Source organism: Crotalus tigris, unplaced genomic scaffold (assembly GCF_016545835.1).
Source record: "Crotalus tigris isolate CLP2741 ecotype Arizona unplaced genomic scaffold, ASM1654583v1 scf7180000019504.1669754, whole genome shotgun sequence".
Taxonomy (NCBI): Eukaryota; Metazoa; Chordata; class Lepidosauria; order Squamata; family Viperidae; genus Crotalus; species Crotalus tigris.
The window spans coordinates 1,298,741-1,322,599 of NW_024097569.1; the positions used below are offsets into that span (position 1 = coordinate 1,298,741).

The 23,859-nt window shown below is 40.5% G+C and overlaps 1 protein-coding gene across 5 annotated transcripts; it reads left to right on the top strand.

Moving 5' to 3' along the window:
• The first annotated feature begins 1,795 nt into the window (after positions 1-1,795).
• On the top strand, positions 1,796-22,399 carry SRRM1 (serine and arginine repetitive matrix 1). 5 transcript variants are annotated; one of them, XM_039362982.1, is made up of 18 exons: positions 1,796-1,944; positions 5,177-5,266; positions 6,229-6,351; positions 8,468-8,638; positions 10,030-10,142; positions 11,100-11,300; positions 12,105-12,305; positions 12,713-12,832; positions 14,146-14,417; positions 14,969-15,049; positions 15,357-15,443; positions 15,855-15,999; positions 16,571-16,612; positions 17,273-17,377; positions 18,806-19,261; positions 20,155-20,350; positions 20,735-20,917; positions 22,110-22,247. In XM_039362982.1, exons 1-18 carry the CDS (start codon positions 1,924-1,926, stop codon positions 22,113-22,115), a joined length of 2,613 nt encoding a protein of 870 aa, XP_039218916.1. In that variant the 5' UTR covers positions 1,796-1,923; the 3' UTR covers positions 22,116-22,247. The 5 variants fall into 5 exon arrangements, with proteins under 5 accessions (XP_039218916.1, XP_039218914.1, XP_039218915.1 ...); XM_039362980.1 differs by having other exon boundaries at positions 1,797-1,944; positions 22,140-22,399; XM_039362981.1 differs by lacking the exon at positions 16,571-16,612 and having other exon boundaries at positions 1,798-1,944; positions 22,140-22,399.
• The last annotated feature ends 1,460 nt before the right edge of the window (positions 22,400-23,859 follow it).

Below are 23,859 nucleotides of genomic sequence, written 5' to 3' on the forward strand. Positions count from 1 at the left end.
TGTACCATCTCCTTCAGATCTGCCATAATCATCTCAGTGTCATCTTTTATAGTGTCCAGCCAGCTGGTACTAGGGTGGCCCTTTTTCCTTTTTCTGCTCATCAAGCCCAGCATGACTGATTTTTCAACTGAGTCAGCTCTCATGACATGATCAAAGTATGACAGCCTGTTTGGTGATTTTTTGAGGTTCGGTCTACGACTTCTTTGTTACTTTTGCAGTCCACGGATGCTTAACAGTCACCTCCAGCACCACAATTCAAAGGTGTCCACCTTTCTTCTATCTGCTTTTTTCAGAGTCCAATTTTCACAGCCATAAGTAGCAATTGGAAGAATTATTGCGTTAACTAATATGCATTTGGTTGTGAGGCTGATGTCGTTACTCTTCCAGATGTTATTCATGCCACACATTGCAGTTCTTCCAAGTGGTATACGCCTTCTGATCTTAGGGCTGCAGCCACTACTTTGGTTGATTTTAATGCCCAGAAAGATGAACTCCTTTACCATTTTGATAGTCTCATTGCCGATATGCCCTCCAACCTGTGTGTTCTCTGTGGTTGTCATTATTTTTGTTTTCTTGATGTTAAGGTGCTGTCCAACTTCTTCACTTTCATCTTTGACTCTCCCTCCAGATCCTCCTTGCTTTCCGCGAGGAATGTTATAGCATCTGCATATCACAGGCTGTTGATATTCCTACCACTGCTTTTAACCACAATGGTAAATTCCTCCAAATGTGCATTTTCATAACTAGCTTAATGTACATGTTGAATAGCACACAAAATAATTAACAAAAGTGGGCAAAGGAGGGAGCAGATGGAGAAGTGGGACTAAGTTTTAATTAATTAATCCAGTGTGAAGCTCCCCCAATGATGCCAATGCAAAGCTCAGGTTATTTTTGGTCATCAGGACTACCCGATGCTGGCTGGGGAATTCTGGGAATTTCAGTCTTGAAGTTGCCAAGTTTGAGAAACCTGCCTTAGAGCAAAAGGGTAAATTCACAATCCAGGGTTACTAATCACAATTCATAGGTTTGCCTGTTTCCCTCTGGACGTTCAGCTGCATCTCTGCAGGACGATAAGTACAGGTAGTCCTCGACGTGCAACCACAACTGAGCCCAAAATTTCTGTTGTTAAGTGAGAGATTTGTTGAGTTCTGATCCATTTTGCAATCTTTCTTGCCACAGTTAAGTGAAACACTTTCCCCACTGACGTTGCTTGTAAGGTGGCAAAAAGTGATCACATGACCACAGGACACTGCAACCGGTCATAAATACTTGTCAGTTGCCAAGCATCTGAATTTTGATCACGTGACCATGGGGAAGCTGCAAAGGTCCGAACTGCGCAAAACGGACATAAGTCACGTTTTTCAGCGCCGTTGTAACTTTGAACAATCGCTAAACTGTTGTAAGTCGAGGACTCCTCTGCAGCCCATTCCGCACCGACACGAGTCCCCTTGTTCCATAGCGCCCCAGCCTTACAGGTCGTCATAGCAACAAGTCACTTTCTGCCCGGCTTCTCACAGCAACTGCGGGCCTCGACGCAAGCTCGCGCGAACGCTCTTCGGGCTATCCCTCCCCTACTGACTCTGGATTGGCTGAGCCACCCGACTCCATCCTCTCCCCCCCTTCGCAGGATTGGTCGGGAAACGAAGGCCGCGAGCCACCGTTGGCTGGATTTTCCTCCTCTTGTTTTCCCTCTCGCCTCTTTCGCTTTCTCTTCGGGCCCCGCCCCAATTATTGAGCGTCACGTAAGCTTCCCCCCCGCCCTGCGCTTCCCGCGCGGAAGGAATAGGGCGGCACCTTAAAAGCCGAGAGGAGGGAGAAAAGCTGGAGTGTCTGCCGTTTGGGCGCCTGCGCGCGCCTGCCCTTGCCGCGGTGCACGCCGGGATACGGAGCCGCGCTCTCTAAGGCCAGGCTGGAGGAGTCAAGATGGACGCAGGCTTTTTTCGCGTAAGTGCTGAGGAGGGAGGAGGCCGGCTGGGCCGGCTGCGCCGGGGAAAGCTGAAGCGGAGAGCCGAAGGCGCTCCAAACGATCCGAAGTGAGGCCTCAGCCTCCTCAGGGTGGCCGGCGCAGCTGTGTCGCTGTTTTCCTCCCCCGCGATCCTGCCAGGAACCGAGTAAAGAAAATGGCGGCGGAGGCGGCGACTCTCTTCAGCGCGCGGTAGAAACTGAGGAGAAAGGACTGCGTTCTCCTCCCGCACGCTTAACGCCCTCCCCTTTGGGTCGATCCGCGCGTTTTCTTCCGCCGTCTTCCATCTTTCGGCCCGAGTTATTTTGAGGCCTAAGCGGAGAGGCCTGTTGGGGCTTTCCTCCGCCAGCAGCAGCCTTCTTCAACCAGGCGCCCTTCTGCCGGGACTGACTACGGCGTCCATTACTCGCGACCCAGAGACCCATTAGATTGAGTTTCCCTTTTAGCGCCTTTTTTTTTTTTACCTCCACCATACACATACATTCCCGAATTCCGTACTTAACGTTGCAATTTATTGTGACAACGTGCCATTTGTATGATTTGAGTGAGAGATTCGGCGTGCTCATAAATCAAGACAGTATGCCCTTTTGTAATAAGACTATCCTGACTGACTCCAAAGCCTCAGTAATGTGGGGGTGGTTGTGGAACGGTTTCTAATTTCTTTGGTGGAGAAAATTGTGGGACAGAATCTGCATTTTTTTTTTAATTCGAAGGGTTCTTCTAAGGTCAGCTTATTTACAGTGAAAATGTTGCTAGTTCTCTTTTGTAAGTGCTGCAGAAAGTTACTAACCTTGTTGGGAAAGAGAAACAGTAACTTCGTTCAGGGTCCTAAATTTTACAGTCCTGAAATCAGTGAGAGGTTGAAAATCCATGTATCAATTCGGTGAAAATCCACTAAAGCAAATGTGAAAAAATTGGGCTTGATCAACTTTTCTCTGGCTAGATGTCCACAAAATGTCTTAGAATGTTTTGGTTTGGAGAAAGCTGGTGTAAACCCACTTACTAAACAGAGCTGTACTACAACAGTTGATATTACTGAATTTGGACTGATAACATCTAGTTTGTGAATTAACTTTAGGCCAGACATGCACTCAAATTAATCCTACTACACTTGGTTGGTTTTGTAGGCATAAAGTTAGGAAGCATGTCTATATAGATTGCCTTGAGCACAGTGAAAAAAATGGTGAGTAAATCAGTGGTTCTCAACCTGTGGGTCGGAACCCCATTTGGGGTCGAACGACCATTTCATGGGGGTCGCCAAACAACGCAGTCCGCCATTTTTTCCCCCTTTTCCTTAGCTGTGCTACTCCCTTTTATTCTATTGGCTTTTGAAAGCCAATAGAATAGACTCTCTTGAATAGAGTCTAATTCTATTGGCTTTCAAAAGCCAATAGGAATTGTCCAGGCTGTCTCTGCCCTGCTGAGCCCGCCAAAAGTCCCATTCTGCAAACGGTGCTGCACCAGTTGAGTAGTCCTCGACTTACAACCGGTTGAGTAGTCCTCGACTTACGACCGGTTGGGGGTCGCGGCATTAAAAAGGTTGAGAACCACTGGAGTAGATGATAGTCAGTTTGGGGTTTATGACTGAAACTGGCATACTGTGGTACTAAAGTGCGCTGCTGCTTACTTTCTAGATCTCTAGGCTTACAGATAAAAATAATCCCCAAATGTTGGGATTATAGTTTGTTTTTTTACAGACATTGATACACTGGTTGATCTGTGGCTTGTGTATTAAAAGCAGCCTTTCTTTTATGTATACTGGGGCTGGATATCATCAGGTCACTGGTCAGATTTGACCACAATGGATTATATAACTCTATACTTCATGTTATGTAAGTGGCAGTTAGAATGGCAGGATTGTTGACCCATGCTTAGCACTGCTGGAATCCCTTCATGCTGAACTGCACATTTCCTGTCCTACAACTCTGCCCAAAACCATATTGGTGCTTTCATTTTCAGAGCAAAATAAGTTTAGGAGAAAGAATGAGTTAAACATGGCATATAACCCTGATAATGTTTGGTTAAATAATTTTGAAGCAAGAACAGTAACAACTACAATAAATTGCAGTCTTCAAAAATAAAATCTGAACTCTGAAATAGATTCTATAAAAAAACAATTATTTACATTAAATCACGTAACTTATCTAAGTAATAAATTAGTTTCTACAATACGTACCCTCATTCTTTCATATAGGCAAATATTTTCCTTACTTTGCAAATTATTAAAAGTAAATCTCAGTTGAACAGAACATTGAACCTCTAATTCTTTATATTATTTCTCTCATTTTAATAGCATGTTGTTACTCTTCAGTGGAATTGTTTTTGTCTTCATATTTTAATATTTTGGAGCACCAGTTTAGAGGTTAAGGCATCAGGCTGGAAACCAGGAAACTGAATTCTAGTCCTTCTTGAGACATGAACCACCTGGGTGATGCATAGGAAGGAGGCAATGACAAATCACCTCCAAAATCTTACCAAGAAAAGCAAGTTGCTAGGCAGTCACCCAGAGGCCAAAATTGGCTTGAATGCACCAAAAAACAAAGCAAAACAAAAAACCCACAATAGTACTTTAGTCTTTTGATGTAATTATGAATACAATAAATTAAGGTAATGACATTACAAGCGAACAATCAATTAATTGTGTGCGTGTATACTTATTTGTAAGATACATTAATTCAGAATTGTTTGATTTCTGGGAGGTTGTATGGTGTTCTGATTTTCTTTAAAACATAGCTTATAGTTGACAAGCCAGAAGGTTTATGCAAAGTGTTTTTGGAAATATTAATGAAGTTGAGAACAAGATTTTGAATGTCCTCAATCTAGGACCACAATGGAGCTCAAAGTTTCTGTTGCTAAGCAGACAATTGTTAAGTGAATTATGCCTCATTTTATGACCATTTTGCCACTGTCAAGTGAATCATTGCAGTTAAGTAAATCATGTGGTTGTTAAAATGAATCTGGCTTCCCCTATTGACTTTGCTTGTCATAAGCCAGCTAGGAAAGTTACAAATAGTGATCACATGATCCCTGGACAGTGCAGTTGTCATAAATGCATGTCAGTTGTCAAGCGCCTGAATTTTAATCACTTGATCATAAGGGTGCGGCAACAGTCTTAATGTGAAAAACAGTCATAAGTCACTTTTTTCAGTGCCATTGTAACTTTGAACAATCACTAAATCAAGGACTATCTGTAACTGAATTATTTTATTACAGGGTACAAGTGCAGAACAGGATAATCGCTTCAGCAACAAACAGAAGAAGCTACTAAAACAACTGAAATTTGCAGAATGCCTTGAAAAGAAAGTATGTTTAAGTTATGTTTAATTTTATTTTTAATAGATATTTAACTTTGTAAGGACAGCTTACAGTTGCTACAGTTCAAGTCAGTAGACTTATTTGGGATTTTGAGAGTCACAATGTAACAGAACAACTACATACAAAAGACGGATTAGGGTTCAAGTTCCATTGTATGCATGCATTTCCTTTGGAACAGTTTTCTGTTTAGAATCTACTCTAATCCAAATTCCCTATAACAGAAGGCAGATTGATGTACCTCAGAGACACATAACTACCGAGAAGCTAGGAATAGAGCAGAAGGGAAGTCCCCTCCCAACCAAAATATAATTTCTCATATGAACTGGCGATGAGCAAAGAAAAAAAAAATGGCTGGGGGCACTTCAGATGAGAGCGTGGAGTTTTAATATCCCACCATCTGAATAACAGCATCTCATTTCAGGACAAAAAGAGTAAAACATTTTTAATTTTTTAAAAATAGTAAGGAAGCAATTGCACTACAGTCATGTCTATGGGCAGTATGTCGATTCCCTATACAGAAATGTGCACATAATACTCTTTGGAAGAATTGTTTCTGTTTAAGAAAATTCTAATCGCTATAGTTAGATGATATTAAAAAATAAGTTTTAATAAAATGGCTTCCAGTAACCGGTAAGAAAGCTACTATGAAGGATCACAAACCACATTGATTGATTTGTGCATATACACTATACATATCTATCTCCTGTGTATTGTTGCACAGCAATAGATTAAAGTTTACCTAGTATGTACTGTTTATTAGTGAAAGCCTCCTTAATATCTTCCAAAACTACTAGACTTCAACATGAGTGAGAATTAATGGGAGTGAATGTGACCATGCAGCAGGTTGACGTGTGGTGCTTGTTGCTATATTATAGGATGCCAAGATTTTACAGTAGTAATTGAAGTATCAAGCAAGGCATTGTTTTAAAATTCTTTATCTCATTCTGTAGGTTGACATGAGCAAGGTAAACCTGGAAGTAATCAAGCCATGGATAACAAAGAGAGTAACAGAAATCCTTGGATTTGAAGATGATGTAGTAATTGAATTTATATTCAATCAGTTGGAAGTGAAGGTAATAATTTTGCTGTGGTTGTTTTTCCATATACATAAATGTATTGCATAATTATTCTGTGTAAACTGAATTTTTTCTGTCAAAAAAACAGTTGAAATTAGGAGGGTTTTTGTTGCAATGCATATTGTGAATAATTCACTTTGTAAAACATTTGTTAAGGTTGACAGTTTTAGTGAAGGTGCATAGTATGCAAAACTGCTCAGGTGAAAAATCAGACTTACTGTGTTGATTTTGCTGTTACGTGTTAAGCTACTTTGACAGCAATTTTCTAATGATGATGTGATTTATGATTTAAAAGGCCTGAACCAAAATGGAAGTTATTCCTTGCGTCTGAAGTATAGCACCATCACCTTATTAGGTCACAGCAGAGTGAGTGTCCAATGTCGCTCTGACCAACTCCCTTGATGATGCAGTGTGTGTTTGGAGGTGAGTTGTGTAAAGTGGCCGAACCAAAGACAGAGAAAGCATCCAACAGAAAGAAATTGGGCAAAGCTTTACACTGCTCTTGAAATTGTTTTGAGTTAAATCACATTAAATTTAAAGAATGAAGTGCAGTTCTAAATTGGTAAGAGGCGTTCAGTGGAGACCTACTCTGTTTAGAACTATGTTCAGTTGGGATGGTGGGTTTTATAATTATAAATGTACATTTCAGTTTAATTTTGAAGGCTTAAAGGTTCAAGCTGTTTTTCACTGAAATCAGTGGCAAGGCACCACTGGAATACAGCTAATCGATAGCGAGACATACTGTATAGCATGAACTGCGTAAACGAACTTGCGTTCATGATAAACACAGTCTTTTTATTTTACACAGTCTGCCGCTGCATTCCAAGAGATAGTAAAGTGTTTCTCTGAACCATTGGCAAAATGTTCTTGTCTAATATTCTCTATGCTCAATCTTTCTTCCAAAGAATTCATCTTTGATTTGACTGATCAGTTGAAATTTCAATTGAGAAAGGTATTGCTGTTTTTTTAAAAAAAAGATACTGTAATTTGAATATAGGTTTTGAAGTATCCATATTTGTAATCCCTTAATGTACTTTAATAGAAATTCTGTTGGGGGAGCAGGTTTAAGGAATCAGATGAAGTATGAAATTGTGGTAGGAAGTAGCTTACTAATATGTATTAATAAAATAAAATCTAAGTGTGCAGTTTTAATTCCCCTTCATAGAAAGCATGATTTGAAGTTTAGAACTTTTTTTAAAAAAAACTTTTTCTTTCTTTCTGTGGTTGTGTACTCATTATTGCTTGTTCGTCTTTTGCAATTTAGATAAATGGTATAACATTAAACTCAAGGTGATTGAGTTGCAGTAGGGAGTCGGAAGCAAGCCAAGGGAACATCTTTCTCTACAGGGGACTTGGCGATTCCAAAACCCCCAAAGTTCCAAGAAGAAAAAGAAGACACCTGGAATCTGTACTTGCTTTGTGCTGTTGAGCTGTGCTTGTTACATGGACCTTGTTGCTTTGACCAACAATTTTAGAACTAAATTGCCCACCTGTACTGTGAACCACACCTGACCTCTTAATCCTTTGTGGCCATCACATAATTGTCGTTAACGAAATGGTGGCAGCTTTCATTCCATTAAATAGTTAGTGGAGGTTTAGTTTACTGATGGAAGTAAGAAAATGCATGCATAAATTCTTTTTTTCAGTTTTCTTAGCAGGATTTCAGTGATATTGTAGATGATGATTCTGTAATGTTAAGTGTACAGCTTCTGTCCATTGTACGGATAAACTAAAATGGTTTTTCAAGGAGCAGCACCAAAGAATGCTAGGGAAAATGTTTAGAAAGTTAATTAGAAGAATCATACACCATCTATTATGCTGCTATGGTAAATTCATGGCCCTGTTTCAGTGGCTGTACAGATCATACCTTCTTATGAAATCCACAAAGGATTAACAGGCCACTCTGAATGTAATGGTAAGGCAAGACAGTGTTGGTTATTTGTTAGGACAGTTACTGAACAACTTTTAAGCAAAGTTTTTTTTTAAATACACTAATAAAATGAGTGTAATATGCTCTTGTCCATGGTAGAAGATTAAATCAAAATAAAGAATAACTTGTCTGGGTTTGGTTTTTCAAATAACCTGTATTTCTTCCTGTCATATCTCTTTACAGAATCCAGATTCCAAAATGATGCAAATCAACTTGACTGGCTTTTTGAATGGGAAAAATGCGAGAGAATTCATGGGAGAACTGTGGCCACTGCTGTTAAGTGCACAAGAAAACATTGCTGGTATTCCATCTGCTTTTCTGGAGCTGAAGAAAGAAGAAATAAAACAAAGACAGGTGGGGTTATGTTAAGGGTAGGTTATAAGTTTAAATCTAAAGCCAAATAATGATTGATTGATTGATTAATAGAATAGCACTGGAGAATTATTTGAAAAATTAGTATATGATCTGAATATCTGTAATAATCACTTTGGTGAAAATATAAGAGAACAAAGTGGATAGAAAGTATTAACTTCAGACACTAATTATTGAGTGCAGTATCTTAGAATTTTTCAGTTACTAAACACTGACTGCCAGAAAGATTTTTTTAAAGATGTGAGCACTAGAAACATTTGAAGACATGAACAATTAGTTCTTATTGTATGCATAACATCTACAAAAGGATGGTCTGATTGCCTGCTGAACAATGTTCATTTCTGCTGTCAAGAATGGAATTTGGTTTTACACAGTTTTTAGTCATGAGTGTTTGAAGCCAAGGTGCTTAACTATCTCAATTGTATGATAATATTTTGTTTTAATTAAACATTACACATTTGCCAAGTAAAATGTGTCAGATAGAGCAAATTTCCTTCTATTATTTGTCTTAACTTTTGGAGACACTAAAAGGTTGTTAGGAGTACAACAAAATGCTCTGGTATTTATTTCCAGTTTATTACAGTTTACTATCTCTTCCAGTCAATTTTAATTATTTCCACCAATCTTCTGACAGAAAACAAAGGCACTTCTTTACATGTTTGGGGGGATATGTTATGATAAGTAATCTGATTTGGTAACAGAAGCATCTATTTATCCTGATGGAGTAAAAGTTGAGACTTTAGATTGGTATGAAATCTGTCATATCCTTGTAAGTAACTTTTTATAGAGAAGGTGGCAAATAGTATGACTTGGCCCTCTCAAGGTTGGACTGTCAAAAGTCATAGGCAAATTTATGGCATGATTCTCCACTGATTTGCAGCAGGATATTCAATATAATTTTTTTTTTATATTAGCACGGAGTAAAGCAACCACAAAATGTTGTTGTCAGGGACAGATGCAGAACTTCCAGTCTTTTTTCATGTCTTCTGGAGTTCAATGCATTTATTATGTTCCTGCTGGAATTCCAGCAGTATTAAAAACTTAAATTTCAACAAAGGTGTGTGATGCCTGGTAATATAAAGATTGCCCATTCCAGCCTCCCAAGCTGGATTCTGCAGTAAATCAGGGAACTCCTGACACAGGGTCATTATGTGGATAACCAAAGGGGAAGGAATGCGGACTTTCCAAATCCCTCCAAAAGTTGCTGAATTACAATTCCCCAAAGCCTCATCTGGCAAGACCAGCCTAGAGAATTTCATTCTTTAAAAGTGGTATACATGAATGCCTGGCATGGTCAGTAATTGGGTAGAATAGGTTTCAGCTTTTTGTGTGTGCTTTTTAATTAAGAAAATGTTGGTATTTTCTGTTTTCAGATTGAACAGGAAAAATTGGCTTCAATGAAGAAACAAGACGAAGACAAGGATAAGCGAGACAAAGAAGATAAAGAGAACAGAGAAAAGCGGGACCGCTCTCGGAGCCCTAGAAGGTGGCATTTATTTGCATTTATTTGACTCTTGTCATGTCTTGAAGATTTTGATAGAGCAATTATGCATGAAAACTTTTTAATATGCGATCTTAACACTTGCTGTCTGGATGTTGTGGTTGAAGTGCACTCTTGCCTTGCTTTGCTTGCTGCAGGTATTTAGCTGAACGCATGAAAGAACCAAGGGTTTGCCCATATATATTGCATCCAGCCACCCAGTTCCTTTATGCCAGTGGTTCTCAACCTTTTTAATGCCGCGACCCCCCAACCGGTCGTAAGTTGGGGACTACTCAACCGGTCGTTAAGTTGAGGACTACTCAACTGGTGCAGCACCATTTGCAGAATGGGACTTTTGGCGGGCTCAGCAGGGCAGAGACAGCCTGGACAATTCCTATTGGTTTTTGAAAGCCAATAGAATTAGACTCTATTTAAGAGTCTATTGGCTTCCAAAAGCCAATAGAATAAAAGGGAGGAGCACAGCTAAGGAAAAGGGGGAAAAAAATGGCGGACTGTGTTGTTTGGCGACCCCCGTGAAATGGTCGTTCGACCCCAAATGGGGTCCCGACCCACAGGTTGAGAACCACTGCTTTATGCTAACTAAGCATATTGAACACAAAACTTCTGTACCGAGGCTTCTGATAAGGCGGGGCTCCAACTCTTTGATGGACTTTAAATGCCTTCAGCCCAAGTACTTTCAAACTTCCCCAGATACAGTACTCAGAACAGGCAGATGGGAAGGAAAGGGCCTGCCTACATGGCATCATCCCATCACTTTTTTCGTCCTTACAGTTACAAGGACCTTCTCCAGAAGGTTACAAAGGCAGTAATTATACCTTTTCAGTCAGCATTCAAATTAGAAAGTTCGGGGTGTCCATGTTATAAAGGTTCTTAATCGAAATGGATTTTGTGTTGAGCGTATGTTTTTTAGATCCATCCTAAACTAAATCTACATTTGTCTAGACGCAAATCGAGATCTCCTTCCCCCAGAAGACGCTCATCTCCTGTTAGGAAAGAGAGGAAACCTAGCCATTCTCGATCACCCCACCACGCAGCCAAAAGTCGCAGTGTTACACCTCCACCAGTAAAGAAAGAAGAGACACCAGAACCAGAACCTTCCGTCAAAGTAAAAGAAACGTTGATCCAAGAGGCCACATCTACCAGGTAACACCACAGATTATTAATTCTTTTCCTCCTGGTTTTGTTGAATCAAGATCACGTAAAGTTTTAATACCACTTTACAATGCCTTGGTAAGGCCACACTTGGAATCCTGCATCCAGTTTTGGTCACCACGATGTAAAAAAGATGTTGAGATTCTAGAAAGAGTACAGAGAAGAGCAACAAAGATGATTAGGGGACTGGAGGCTAAAACGTATAAGGGACGGTTGCTGGAATTGGGTATGTCTAGTTTAATGAAGAGAAGGACAAGGGGGGACACGATAGCAGTCTTCCAGTATCTCAGGGGCTGCCCCAAAGAAGAGGGAGTCAAGCTGTTCTCCAAAGCGCCGGAAGGCAAGACAAGAAGCAACAGATAGAAACTAACCAAGGAGAGAAGCAACCTAGAACTAAGGAGAAACTTCCTGACAGAACAATTAATCAGTGGAACAACCTGCTTCCAGAAGCGGTGAATGCTCCAACACTGGAAGTTTTAAAGAAGAGACTGGATAGCCATTTGTCCGAAATGGTATAGGATTTCCTGCCTGAGCAGGGGGTTGGATTAGATGATCTCCAAGATTCCTTCCAACTATTATTATTATTATTATTATTATTATTATTATTATTATTATTATTATTATTATTATTATTATGTTAAATCGATGAAATTAGATATGTGCACTAAAATTAGATGTCATGTGCACTGTTTAGCAGTACTAGTTGCTAAATATCCTGTTATATAACAGTGTGTCCTAAAATAGCGATACAATAAGTGTTGTTACAATATAGCCTTGATTTTTTTATTTTACCAGTGATATCTTGAAAGTCAGTAAAATTGAACCTATGCCAGATACTAAAGAAATATCTCCAGAAAGAGTTTCAAAAAAAGAAAGGGAAAAAGAAAAGGAGAAGGCTCGTCCAAGATCTCCATCTCGATCTAGGTCAAGATCAAAGTCTCGATCGCGTTCCCCATCTCATTCGAGACCAAGAAGACGTCATAGATCACGATCCAGGTTAGATAGTTCAAATTCCTTCTGAGAATAGCTCAAGTTATACCTAGCCTTGTTAACTATTGCAAGTGTGTCTTACCTTGTTAATGATGATAATTGAGAATATTAAATATACGAAGCCTTATAAATTAGTTTCCCATGAAAATGCTTATATTTATCCATTATTCGCAAATGAGCCTCTCGGTGTTTTTTTTAAATCTGTCTTCATACTTATACTACCTTTGCCTTTTTTGATACATAGTATCCTAAAACAGTCCCCTTTTCTGTGCTACATAAAGAAGACATCTAGACCAGTTTGTCATTGTGGCATGTAGGCAGGTGCTGCTGCTCTCCCTTCCCTTGGAAACTTTGCAAACAGTCAGTTCTGCAAATGGGTTCAGTATCTGAATTTTTGTCATTTATACCACTAGGTCTTATTCACCAAGGAGGCGGCCTAGCCCAAGAAGACGCCCATCTCCTCGGAGAAGAACTCCACCGAGACGTATTCCACCTCCACCCAGGCATAGGAGGAGCAGATCTCCCGTGAGGCGGTGAGAATTGTGGAGTTTAGAGGCAACAATCACTGAAATCTTTTGGGACCGTCCCATCCTGGTGCCCTCCGAATCTTCATTAGAGCTTAGCTCCAGTTCCAGCAATTGTATTTCAGGGCACACCCTAAATAGGAGGAAGCGTACCTTTTTGTTGCTTCGAGTATACCCACAGCTCTCTGGGTGTCGGGGAGAAGATAGTGGACAATAGGTTTCAGGTTGGCTGGTAGGAATAGGTCTGCTTTGCAACACAAATCTGTCAGGGAAACAAGACTATGAAATCTTGTACTTATTATTATTAAACTTTTATGCCACTTATTTTGAAAAATTGTTATCTTACAAATTAAGACATTTTTTTTTCCCTTCGTTATTCGCATTTTAAACTGACTTATATATCAGCTTAGTTGGAAATATATTTGTGGCTATGCATTGGGCAAGAGGACTTTCAAGGTAGAACACGATGATTGTTTGCAATGTTGTTTAAAACCCCTTCTCTGGCTCACTGTGGGACCTTTTTCTACTGCTGCTGATACTGACATTTGTAAAGTTGAGACAGACAAACCAGCAGTTGAGTTGCTTAGCAGACTTATAAGAAGTCTAGTTTCTTAATCATACGGCCCTACTTCTAATGAGTGTTGCTCCCCCAGGTTCTTGGGAATTCTACAACCAAAGGTGGGGTCATCAACTAGATGAGAGCAACAGAACCGACCACCGTTGTGGTCAGAATTCTGTGGGCCCTCCTTTAAATGTAATGTGATAAATTCAGCTTAGTTGCTGACTCTGTATATGCTTATCTGGATGTTTTATGTTTGGAAAAGATCGACTATTTTTCAGTTCCCTTATTTTGAGTGATTTTTGACCGAGAGTAAAAATATTGTGTAATATGTTAAACATTCAGACTATCCAGTTCTTAATCCAGAAACTTTCACCATCACTAAACGGTGTCTAACTATAAGGTGATGCAACCAATAGTTCTGCATAATGTAGAAAATGAACGTTCTGTTATTGGAAGTATCTTATTAGGGCAGTGGTTCTCAACCTGTGGGTCGGGACCCCATTTGGGGTCAAACGACCATTTCACGGGGGTCACGCTGTCCGCCATTTTTTTCCTTTTCCCTAGCTGTCCTACTTACTCCCTCTTATTGGTGGCCACACCCACTTGGGGGTCACCACAACATGGGGAACTGTATTATGGGGTCACGGCATTAGAAAGGTTGAGAACCACTGTATTAGGGGTTAATAAAATGTTTGTGAAACGGCAAAACAATCTTAAGACTATTTTTAGAGCATACTTGATATCACCTTTAATCTTTCAGGAGGAGGAGGTCATCAGCGTCATTATCAGGAAGTAGTTCATCCTCATCATCCTCCCGTTCTCGATCACCACCAAAGAAGCCACCTAAGAGAGTTGTCTCTAGCCCTCCTCGGAAAACAAGAAGGCTTTCTCCTTCTGCCAGCCCCCCAAGACGAAGACACCGGCCCTCCCCACCTCCCAGTCCTCCCCCCAAACCCCGTAGGTCACCAACACCACAGCAATCTAACCGTACAAGAAAAGCCCGTGGCTCTGTTTCTCCCAATAGGACTTCAGGTAAATGGAAGTATTTTTTGAAAATACTCCAAGCCATTCTGAGAATGTTTATAGCTTCAAATACTTCTGTATTAAAGTGCTTAACTAGCAATACCTAACTTTAAAAGAAAAACTGCAATCTTTCTAGTAAGATCTGTTTTCTGGGCTGCAGCGTACTGTGTGGAATTGACCGGTCCTTTTCTGCATTTTTGAACAGTTTAGTTACTTGTTTCGTGTGTCGTTGTAATCAACAGTTTTCTATGTAAAATACTAAAAGAAATGCCCTCCTTTTAGGTAGACCTTTCTAGCCTCTAACTCTTTTAATATTTTTCATTTAAAGGATCGTTAGGTGCTGGTTATAATTATGAAATTATACACTCTGAAACAATATAGTAATTCCTTTCCTATATGAATGTTAATAGCTAGCACATTTTTCTGAAGTTGATGAAATAAGTAGACCTCTCAAATAAGGACATTATTTTTAATAAGATGACTTGCATAAGAATCATAAATACTTTCACATGAATATGATATAAATGAGTTTTAAATTTTGTTTACTTTTTTCTTCTCAGCATCCAAACACAAAAGTATTGAAAAGAGAGAATCTCCCTCGCCTGCACCAAAAACAAGAAAAGTTGAATTGTCAGAATCGGGTAGGTTTCAGAACTGTCCTGTGTTTTCTAATGTCTGTGATAATGAAAAGTTACTGGAATTTGTTCAGTTAGATCCTAGTACCCATTGTAGGTACAGTTTAATTAAAATCAGTCTATAGTAAGAACAACTCAACAGGAAAAGTTGCAATCGGATCTCAGTCATCCTTTGATTTGCATAGCCAAAAAGCCTAAAGGAACTAAAACTTGTTTTTTAAAATGTATACAAAGGATGATCACAGTTGGTATATGTTGAGTCTCAAAGTACTTCATTAATGTGAAATACAATTCTTTTCTGCCTAATATTTAGAAGAAGACAAAAGTGGTAAAATGGCAACTGCAGACTCCGTGCAGCAAAGACGACAATACAGAAGGCAGAACCAGCAATCTTCATCTGGTATAGTATTTTATATTCTTATGTATGTATACTTGAAATAAGTTGATTATTATTTATTGGGGTTTCTTCTCTGGTATACTGATTTAAAACAACGTTTTTTCCATTGAAAAAGCTGTAATTTGACATAGACTGGGAATTCTTGTGTCCTGATGACAATGGGACACTAAGACTTAAATGTGAGCAAAAGTTTGTTTTTAGAAGTAAGAGATAGTGGTGCATAGAGAAAAAAATGGAGGAAAGTCTAGTAATACAGCTTTGCTTGTTGCCCATGAAACCCAAATATATATGAATATATTAAAGCATTTGTAAAAAAACAAGATTTGATTTTATTAGTGATGAGTAAAAGTTTTAATTGATGTTACTGCACTGCAAAATTATATCACATTTTAATAATTATTTATTGTGGTTCAGATTCTGGTTCATCATCATCTTCTGAAGAGGAGCGACCGAAAAAATCAAATGTGAAAAACGGTGAAGTGGGTAGACGGAGGCGGCACTCACATTCCCGCAGCCCATCTCCTTCTCCACGAAAGTGGCAGAAAGAATCTTCTCCTCGGTAAATTACTGTTGTGTATCCAGGCTGATTTTTTTTGTGTGTGTTACTGATGGTTTCTTGACCATCTGATAAAAGCTACTGGAATTTCTGAATTGGTAGCAGTGAATATTCTAAAAGCTTCTGGCTAAATTCACAGATCACTCTTAAGCTATGGTTTCTCTGTTCACGGCTAGTTTTTTAAAAATAAGCCTTTAGCATATCATATTAAGCCATAAAGCCATGGTTTATAAACCCTAATGGCTGAGTTCATACGCTAATGAACCATTCCATAAATACAGTATGAACCCAGCTATCATATCCAGTAGTTGCTTTCATTTTATCCATGACAATTTTGTGGTTCTGTTCTAGTCTTCTCAGTTTCATCCATTATTACATAGTTTTGATAGCAACATAAAAGGGTAGATATTTACCTGATGAGTAAGGGATTTGTTGTGTGCAGGTATGGGCCATTATGCACTGCAATACAACGTATATTGTAACTTTGATCAGTTTTTGTCTGATAATTCATCCTCACAAATAAATCTGTGGGATCCTTGACCTCTCAATTTTTTCCTCCCTCCACTGCTGTCAGGATGCAGATGGGAAAGAGGTGGCAGTCACCAATCGTTAAAAGGTTGGTCAGCAGGTCACTCTGTTAAAATTTAATGTGCTTTGAGAATGGAGCATTTACTGCTGATTTAATCACAACCACTTCTAGAAAATACAGTAAAATAAGTAAATAACATAAATGGTGGAGTAAAAGTGGGTGTTTCCTATCTGCTCCTTTTTCTTTCTTTTTTTTATAACTATAGCTGTGAGGGGAAAAGAGCTAGAATAATGGAAGTAGAATAATGGAAGAAATAGGCAACCCATTAATTGATCTACTTAATGTTTACTAAATTGCAGAAGTGATTTAAATATAATTTATTTGATCACTGGGCAGAAGTTTAAAAACATAATTTTTAAAAACAAAAACATGGAAGCACTTGTGCAAGAGAAGACTTTATATACCACCTTAACTGTCAAATATATATCTCCAAGTTTCAATTATACACTAGTTGCCTATTCAGGCAATTATGCACAAGACAATTCTGCTTTACCAGCAAGGGTAAGGATTTCCTATTGTAGAAACCAGGAACTTCCTAAAGCAGGGGCAGGCAATATGGTGGTTTCCAGATGTCTTTGGCTGCAGATATAGTTATTGACGACTGGATTGGGGCTTGTGGAACCTGTCCTTGATAATACTGTAAGCATCTCCTTGTTTTTTCAAACTTACTGTCCTCTTTCCTTATAGTCGAAGGAGGCGAAGTCCCTCCCCACCACCAGCCAGAAGACGACGGTCTCCTTCTCCTGCCCCCCCTCCAAGGCGTCGCAGGTCACCGTCGCCCCCACGGCGAAGGTAATGCTGTTGCAGTCTTGCATGCTTGTAGAAAATGCTGGTTCCTGATGTGGAAACCAGTATGTCCCGCTCCATAGCATGCATTGTAACATTTGGGGAGGGGGGAAGAACTTTATTCATTTAATAAGTGTAAGACATTTTATGCTGCTAATAGCCAATCTCTTCAGGATGATTTACAGAAATATATTAAAACGCACACAAAACAACTAAGAGCAGAAAAAGCCTTGATCTTTATAATACAACAATGGAACCACATCTACATGGAGGGAAGTGTGTAGTGAGGTGCCCCAGGGCTCTGTTCTGGGCCCAGTGCTCTTCAACATCTTCATCAATGATTTGGATGAGGGGATAGATGGGAACTCATCAAATTTGCGGATGACACCAAGCTGGCAGGAATAGCCAACACTCCAGAAAACAGGCTTAAGATACAGGAGGATCTGGACAGACTGGAACACTGGATGCTATCTACCAAAATGAAATTCAATGGTGAAAAAAGTAAGGTTCTACATTTAGGCAAGAAAAACCAAATGTACAGGTGTAGTATAGGGGGTACCTTGCTCAATAATAGTAACTGTGAGAGGGATCTCGGAGTCCTAGTGGACAATCACTTATATATGAGCCAGCCGTGTGCTGCAGCTGCCAAAAAGGCCAACACAGTGCTGGGCTGCATTAACGGATAGAATCAAGATCACGTGAAGTATTAATACCACTTTACAATGCCTTGGTAAGGCTTGGAATACTGCATCCAGTTTTGGTCACCACGATGTAAAAAAGATTTGAGACTCTAGAAAGAGTACAGAGAAGAGCAACAAAGGTGATTAGAGGTCTGGAGGCTAAAACATATGAAGAACGGTTGCTGGAATTGTGTATGTCTAGTTTAATGAAGAAAAGAACAAGGGGGGGGGGACATGGCAGCGTTCCAATATCTCAGGGGCTGCCCCAAAGAAGAGGGGGTCAACTATTCTCCAAAGCACCTGAAGGCAGGACAAGAAGCAACGGATGGAACCTAATCGAGAGAAGCAACCTAGAACTAAGGAGAAACTTCCTGACAGTTAGAACAGTTAACCAGTGGAACAACCTGCCTCCAGAAGCAGCGAATGCTCCAACACTGGAAGTTTTTAAGAAGAGACTGGACGGCCATTTGTCTGAAATGGTGTAGGGTTTCCTGCCTGAGCAGGGGATTGGACTAGATGACCTCCAAAGTCCCTTCCAACTTTATTATTATTAACAAGATAAATATATATATATATATATTAGAACATTTAGATTTTAACAGGTGTTTCTTGATACTAATTGCAGAGAAGTAAAAATCACGCACTCCTCTATTTTCCTTGTGCAATATTTTTGTTCTTTCATCTTGTGATTTGCCTAGGCAACCCTTGTAGCAGTAATTTGATCCGTGTGTTTGTGTGCCTTCTTACCTCTTAGGTCTCCTTCGCCACCCCCTCGCCGGCATTCGCCTACACCCAGAAGATACTCGCCTCCCATACAGAGGAGGTATTCTCCTTCCCCTCCTCCAAAGAGGCGAACGGCATCTCCTCTCCCGAAAAGAAGGGCTTCTCCTTCTCCGCAGCCTAAGCTCAGAGTCTCTCGCTCTCCACCGCCAAAACGAAGTTCTCCACCCGCAAAGAGACGCTCACCATCTGCATCTTCTAAGCACAGGAAAAGCTCCCCTCCTAGCAGGTCCATCAGGGAACCCCGCTCCCCACTGCAGAACAAGCGGCATTCACCTTCCCCACAGCCTAGGCCTTTACGGACCTCTGCCAGCCCCCCATTGTTGCGCAGGGGTCCTTCTTCATCACCCCAGCGAAGGCAGTCGCCGTCTCCAAGCTCTAGACCCATCAGAAGAGTCTCAAGGACTCCAGAGCCCAAGAAGTCAAAGAAGTAAGTGATACACGTGGGGCTAAAGGGCAGCCATGTATAGTTTTAGGTCCGTCTTTTTCAAACTTTGTCTTTAAGATGTGTAGCTGGGGGACACGTTGAGCTGAAGCCCACACATCTCAAAGTTGCCAAGTTTTAAAAAGCATGGATCTAGATCAGGAGTAGGCAACCTTGGCTCTTTTATGACTCATGGACTTCAACTCCCAGAATTCCTGACTCAGGAATTCTGGGAGTTGAAGTCCATGAGTCATACAAGAGCCGAGGTTGCCTACCCCTGATTTAGATTATTGGGCTATACCTATAAGAGTTGTGGCGGTGCAGTGGTTAGAATGCAGTATTGCAGGCTGACTCTGCATTCCCACTGTCAGGAGTTCAATCCTGACGGGCTGAAAGTTGACTCAGCCTTCCATCCTTCCGAGGTCAGTAAAATGAGGACCCAGATTGTTGGGGGCAGTATGCTGAATCTGTAAGCCACTTAGAGAAAGCAGTAAAGCACTGTGAAGCGGTATATTAGTCTAAGGGGTAGGCAGCCTTGGCTCTTTTATGACTTGTGGACTTCAACTCCCAGAATTCCTGAGCCAGCCATGCTGAGGGGAAAGGGAGAGGTTTCCAAGCTGAGCCATGCTGGCTCAGGAATTCTGGGAGTTGAAGTCCACGAGTCATAAAAGAGCCAAGGTTGCCTATCCCTGCTCTAAGTGCTATTGCTATTGCTGTAATAGTTCCTCCAGTCAAGATGCATGGCATTCCAGTATAATAGGTACCATGAGTAAAAACAAGTCCCCACCCACTTTAGAATCAAGCACTATAAAATTCACAGCTGATTTGATTTTTCAACATCGATTTTTCTGCCTTTTCTGGAAAGTATAATATGTTCTGTTCTGCCTCTTCTTTCTAAGGGCTTCTCCACCAAGTCCCCATTCTGTGAGAAGGGGATCCTCATCTAGGTCAGCTTCAGCATCCCCTGAACCATCCCCCAAGAAGCATCCAGCACCTCCATCTCCTGCTCGATCAGCATCCCCTTCTGCTCACTGGTCACCAGTAGCACCTGCAAAGAAGGCTAAAAGCCCAACACCAAGCCCCTCACCAGTACGAGTGAGTATTTTTGGTTGTAAATTTGGGAGGCTTCATTTGATCAACTGACTTTTTAATTGGTTGGAACAGTGGCTGAGATTATACATCACTTTTATGCCATGATGCAAGGATAGTTGAGTTCAGTTCATGGAATGTGTGAACCTATTCCAACTGCTGTATGACTAGTGTGACAGACCCAATTCTGTGGATATGGACGAGGAAAGATCTGTAACTGGATCTCTTATGTCCATTTGATGGACAAACCTATTTTCAAGGTGAAAACAGTGGACTGTTCTTAAACAAGAGATGTCTGTCAAGACTTAGCTTGGAATTGCTACTTGCAATGCATGGGGCGGAGATGTAATTTGAAGATGTATTGTTTTAAATGATGGCTTGATCTCACAGATTTCTGATCAGGAAGGAGGTGGTAAAAAGAAGAAGAAAAAGAAGGATAAGAAGCATAAAAAGGACAAGAAGCACAAGAAACACAAAAAGCATAAGAAAGAAAAGGCTGCTGTAGCTGCTGCAATGGCTACTTTTACAACATCTGCAGAGGAAAATCAAGAAAAAAATGTGGAACCTAAAAAGGTGAATATTTAAGTTTCTGCTTAAATAAACTTAAATGCTTTTTTCATCTTTCTTTAAGATTGAACATCAGTATGACTAAATTAAGGATTCGGGAATCATATTAAAATTCTATTATGGTAGTGCTCTCACATAGTTTTTAAGAATATTCTTTTTCTTGGAGCAAAGTTTGTGTTTAGTTTTAGAATCTCTGCTATATGGTTTGGGCATTGGTAGGTGGCTTTCCTTTAAAACCAATGTGCATGTGAGATTATGTCCTACTCTAGAGCAGGGCTTTTCAACCAGTGGTAGGGGTACCACCTGTGGTACATTGGCACCTGGCAGGTGGTACGCAACCATCCTAGAAAAGTGGTAGCGGGGGAGGGGAATGACCTGAACTGGGGGCAGCACCGCACAAGCCTGAGCGAGAGATGGCTGGAGTTGCAGGGCTGTCAGGGCTCAGCGGAAGCGCCAGGATCAGCGCCAGGCTTCAGCTGGAGCTCGGCGCTTCTGCTGAACCCAGAAGAAGCGCCAATCAGCTGGAATGTTGCAGCCTCTCCAGGGTCTTGTGATTTACATTCAGATGCTTGGCAACTGATTCATATTTATGATGGTCACAGTGTCCCAGGATCATGTGAAGTGACCAGAACCTGCTGCAACCACCCAGCAGACGGGGGGAATAAAAACCAAACACCCCCCCGCCCGACCCCCACTGCCAATCCTCAACAGAAATGCTCACAACAATGAAAACCTTGGACAGGAGAAAGAGCGCCGCCGGGTGGGCAGGCAGGTGTCTTGCTTGGCTGTGGCTTGGGGGGCACTTTTTTCAGTGCCATTGTAACTTTGAACAGTCACTAAGTGAACTGTTTTAAGTCGAGGACTACCTGTACTTTATCCCTTTTTTTCTTTTTTCTTTTTTTTGGGGTCATCAGGTTTTTGACCCCTTGCTAGGCGACTGGTGGTACTCGGATGTTGCCATATCCTAAAAGTGGTACAATGGTTGAAAAGCCCTGCTCTAGAGCAGGGGTCCTCTACCTTGGCAACTTTAAGACGTTGAAGTCCACAAGTCTTAAAGTTGCCAAGGTTGAGGACCCCTGCTCTAGAGCATTCAATGTTGAAATCAATAGCAAGACTCCTCACTCTTTAGGCTGCTTGTTTCATGTAAGTTTCTGCTCTCTGACCAAATCTAACCCAGGCTCATGTTCTGTAACTATAGAAGTAATTGCTGACTTTCCATTGCGTTAAGGAGACTGAGAGCGAAGCAGAGGATAACCTGGATGACTTGGAAAAGCACCTACGGGAGAAAGCTCTGAGGTCAATGTCAATGAGGAAGGCGCAGGCATCTCCACCGTCTTAGGACGAAGCAGCATTTGATTTATGTAAATTTTATTTGGTTTATACTCAAGATTTCAATTTCAAATTGCTAAAATGTGTTTGAGCTTTAGACTTTAACATTGGTTGTAATAATTGCTAGGTTAAAGTTCACTATGTTTATTAAAAAAAAAAGGGCATGGATTTTCATTACAAAAAAATCATTTACAGTGTACTAGTGACCTCCTTTGACAGTTGACATGATTTTGCTAGAATTTTCTTGAGCAGCAAGGATCTCTTCCCCATCCTATCCCTGTTTCTGTTCAATGGCTTAAAAAAGGGCCTGGCAAATTTCACAGTTTCTCTAAAACAGGGCTGGGCAACTATGGGCCTTTCATGACCTGTGGATGTCTTGAGCCACAGGACATAAAGGGCCACAGTTGCCCACCCCTGCTCTAAAAGCTCATAATGCTTACAACATTTCTATTGTAAATTCTTACTCCAGAACGTTTGTGGTTTGTAGGCATGAGAAGGCCACTCTTGGCAAAGAATTATGTGGGAACACTTGCCAAACACCCAGGCTTCTCAGTGTTTCCTATTTATGTTTAAAATTGGAATAACATATCTACTTTATAAACTTGCTTGGCAGAAGGCAGTGGGTTCATTATAATATGATAGACCTATTTGGTACACTGGATTTTTAATTTGTACCTTTTTTTTTCTCTTATCCCTTTCACCTTCTCCTTTTAAAAAATAACAATTCCTGTGATCAGCAGTCTCAGCCAAATTTGGCATAAATTTTTGTTTTGTGGAATGTTGTTGCCCCATTCATTGGTTTCTTTCTTCTTGTTAAAGTCCTTTGGAATAGTATGTAAGTTTCAGAGTTGTGGTTTCTGAAAACCTGAAGGACCTGAACTTTGGATATTGTCATGTTCACATTGGGGGGGGGGTTGTTTTGTTTCTGTTTTTTTAAACTAAAGCTATTACAAAGCTTGTGTATTAAACAAAATAAATTTCTAAATTTAAAGGACCTCAGCTTTCTGTATCAATCTTTCCTCCTCCCTTTCTCATGTTTAAGAAAATAATATTCGTTTTGTAGAGCTGTTGAGAGGTTCAATCCTGTTCATTGAAGTAAAATAATTTGCATGAAGGGGGCTTCAAAGAATGTCAGAAATCTTTCTCTTCCAAGAGGAACTTTTAAAGGTGGTGCCCCTCATCTAGCACTCGCTGTAGATTCTGCACATTGGAAGCTTCTGTAGCATCATGCATTTCCAAGAGATGCTATTTCCCAAGCACACCTTTTCCTTGTTATAAAATTGACCTTCCCATTCTTGCACAATGCAAAGAACAGGGACACAGTTGCTTGTGGCGAACTCTTAACACCAACAAGGGCATTTACATTCAGGTTCCTCTACACAACAGTGTGACCTCGTTTCATAGGTGAGAAAGAGTTACTGGAGGAAGTTCTGAATCTCCCTGATCCTCATCCTCCTCTCATTAAACCTGATTTATGTATAAATATAAAAAGGCAGTGGATGAATGAGACAACTGCTTTAATGGAAAAGGAAAATAGTTCCAGTAGTGGTTTTCTTATCTCATTTATCTTTCTTATCTCTATAATCAAGTGCCAGTCCCCTCTTCACATCTTCTATCTA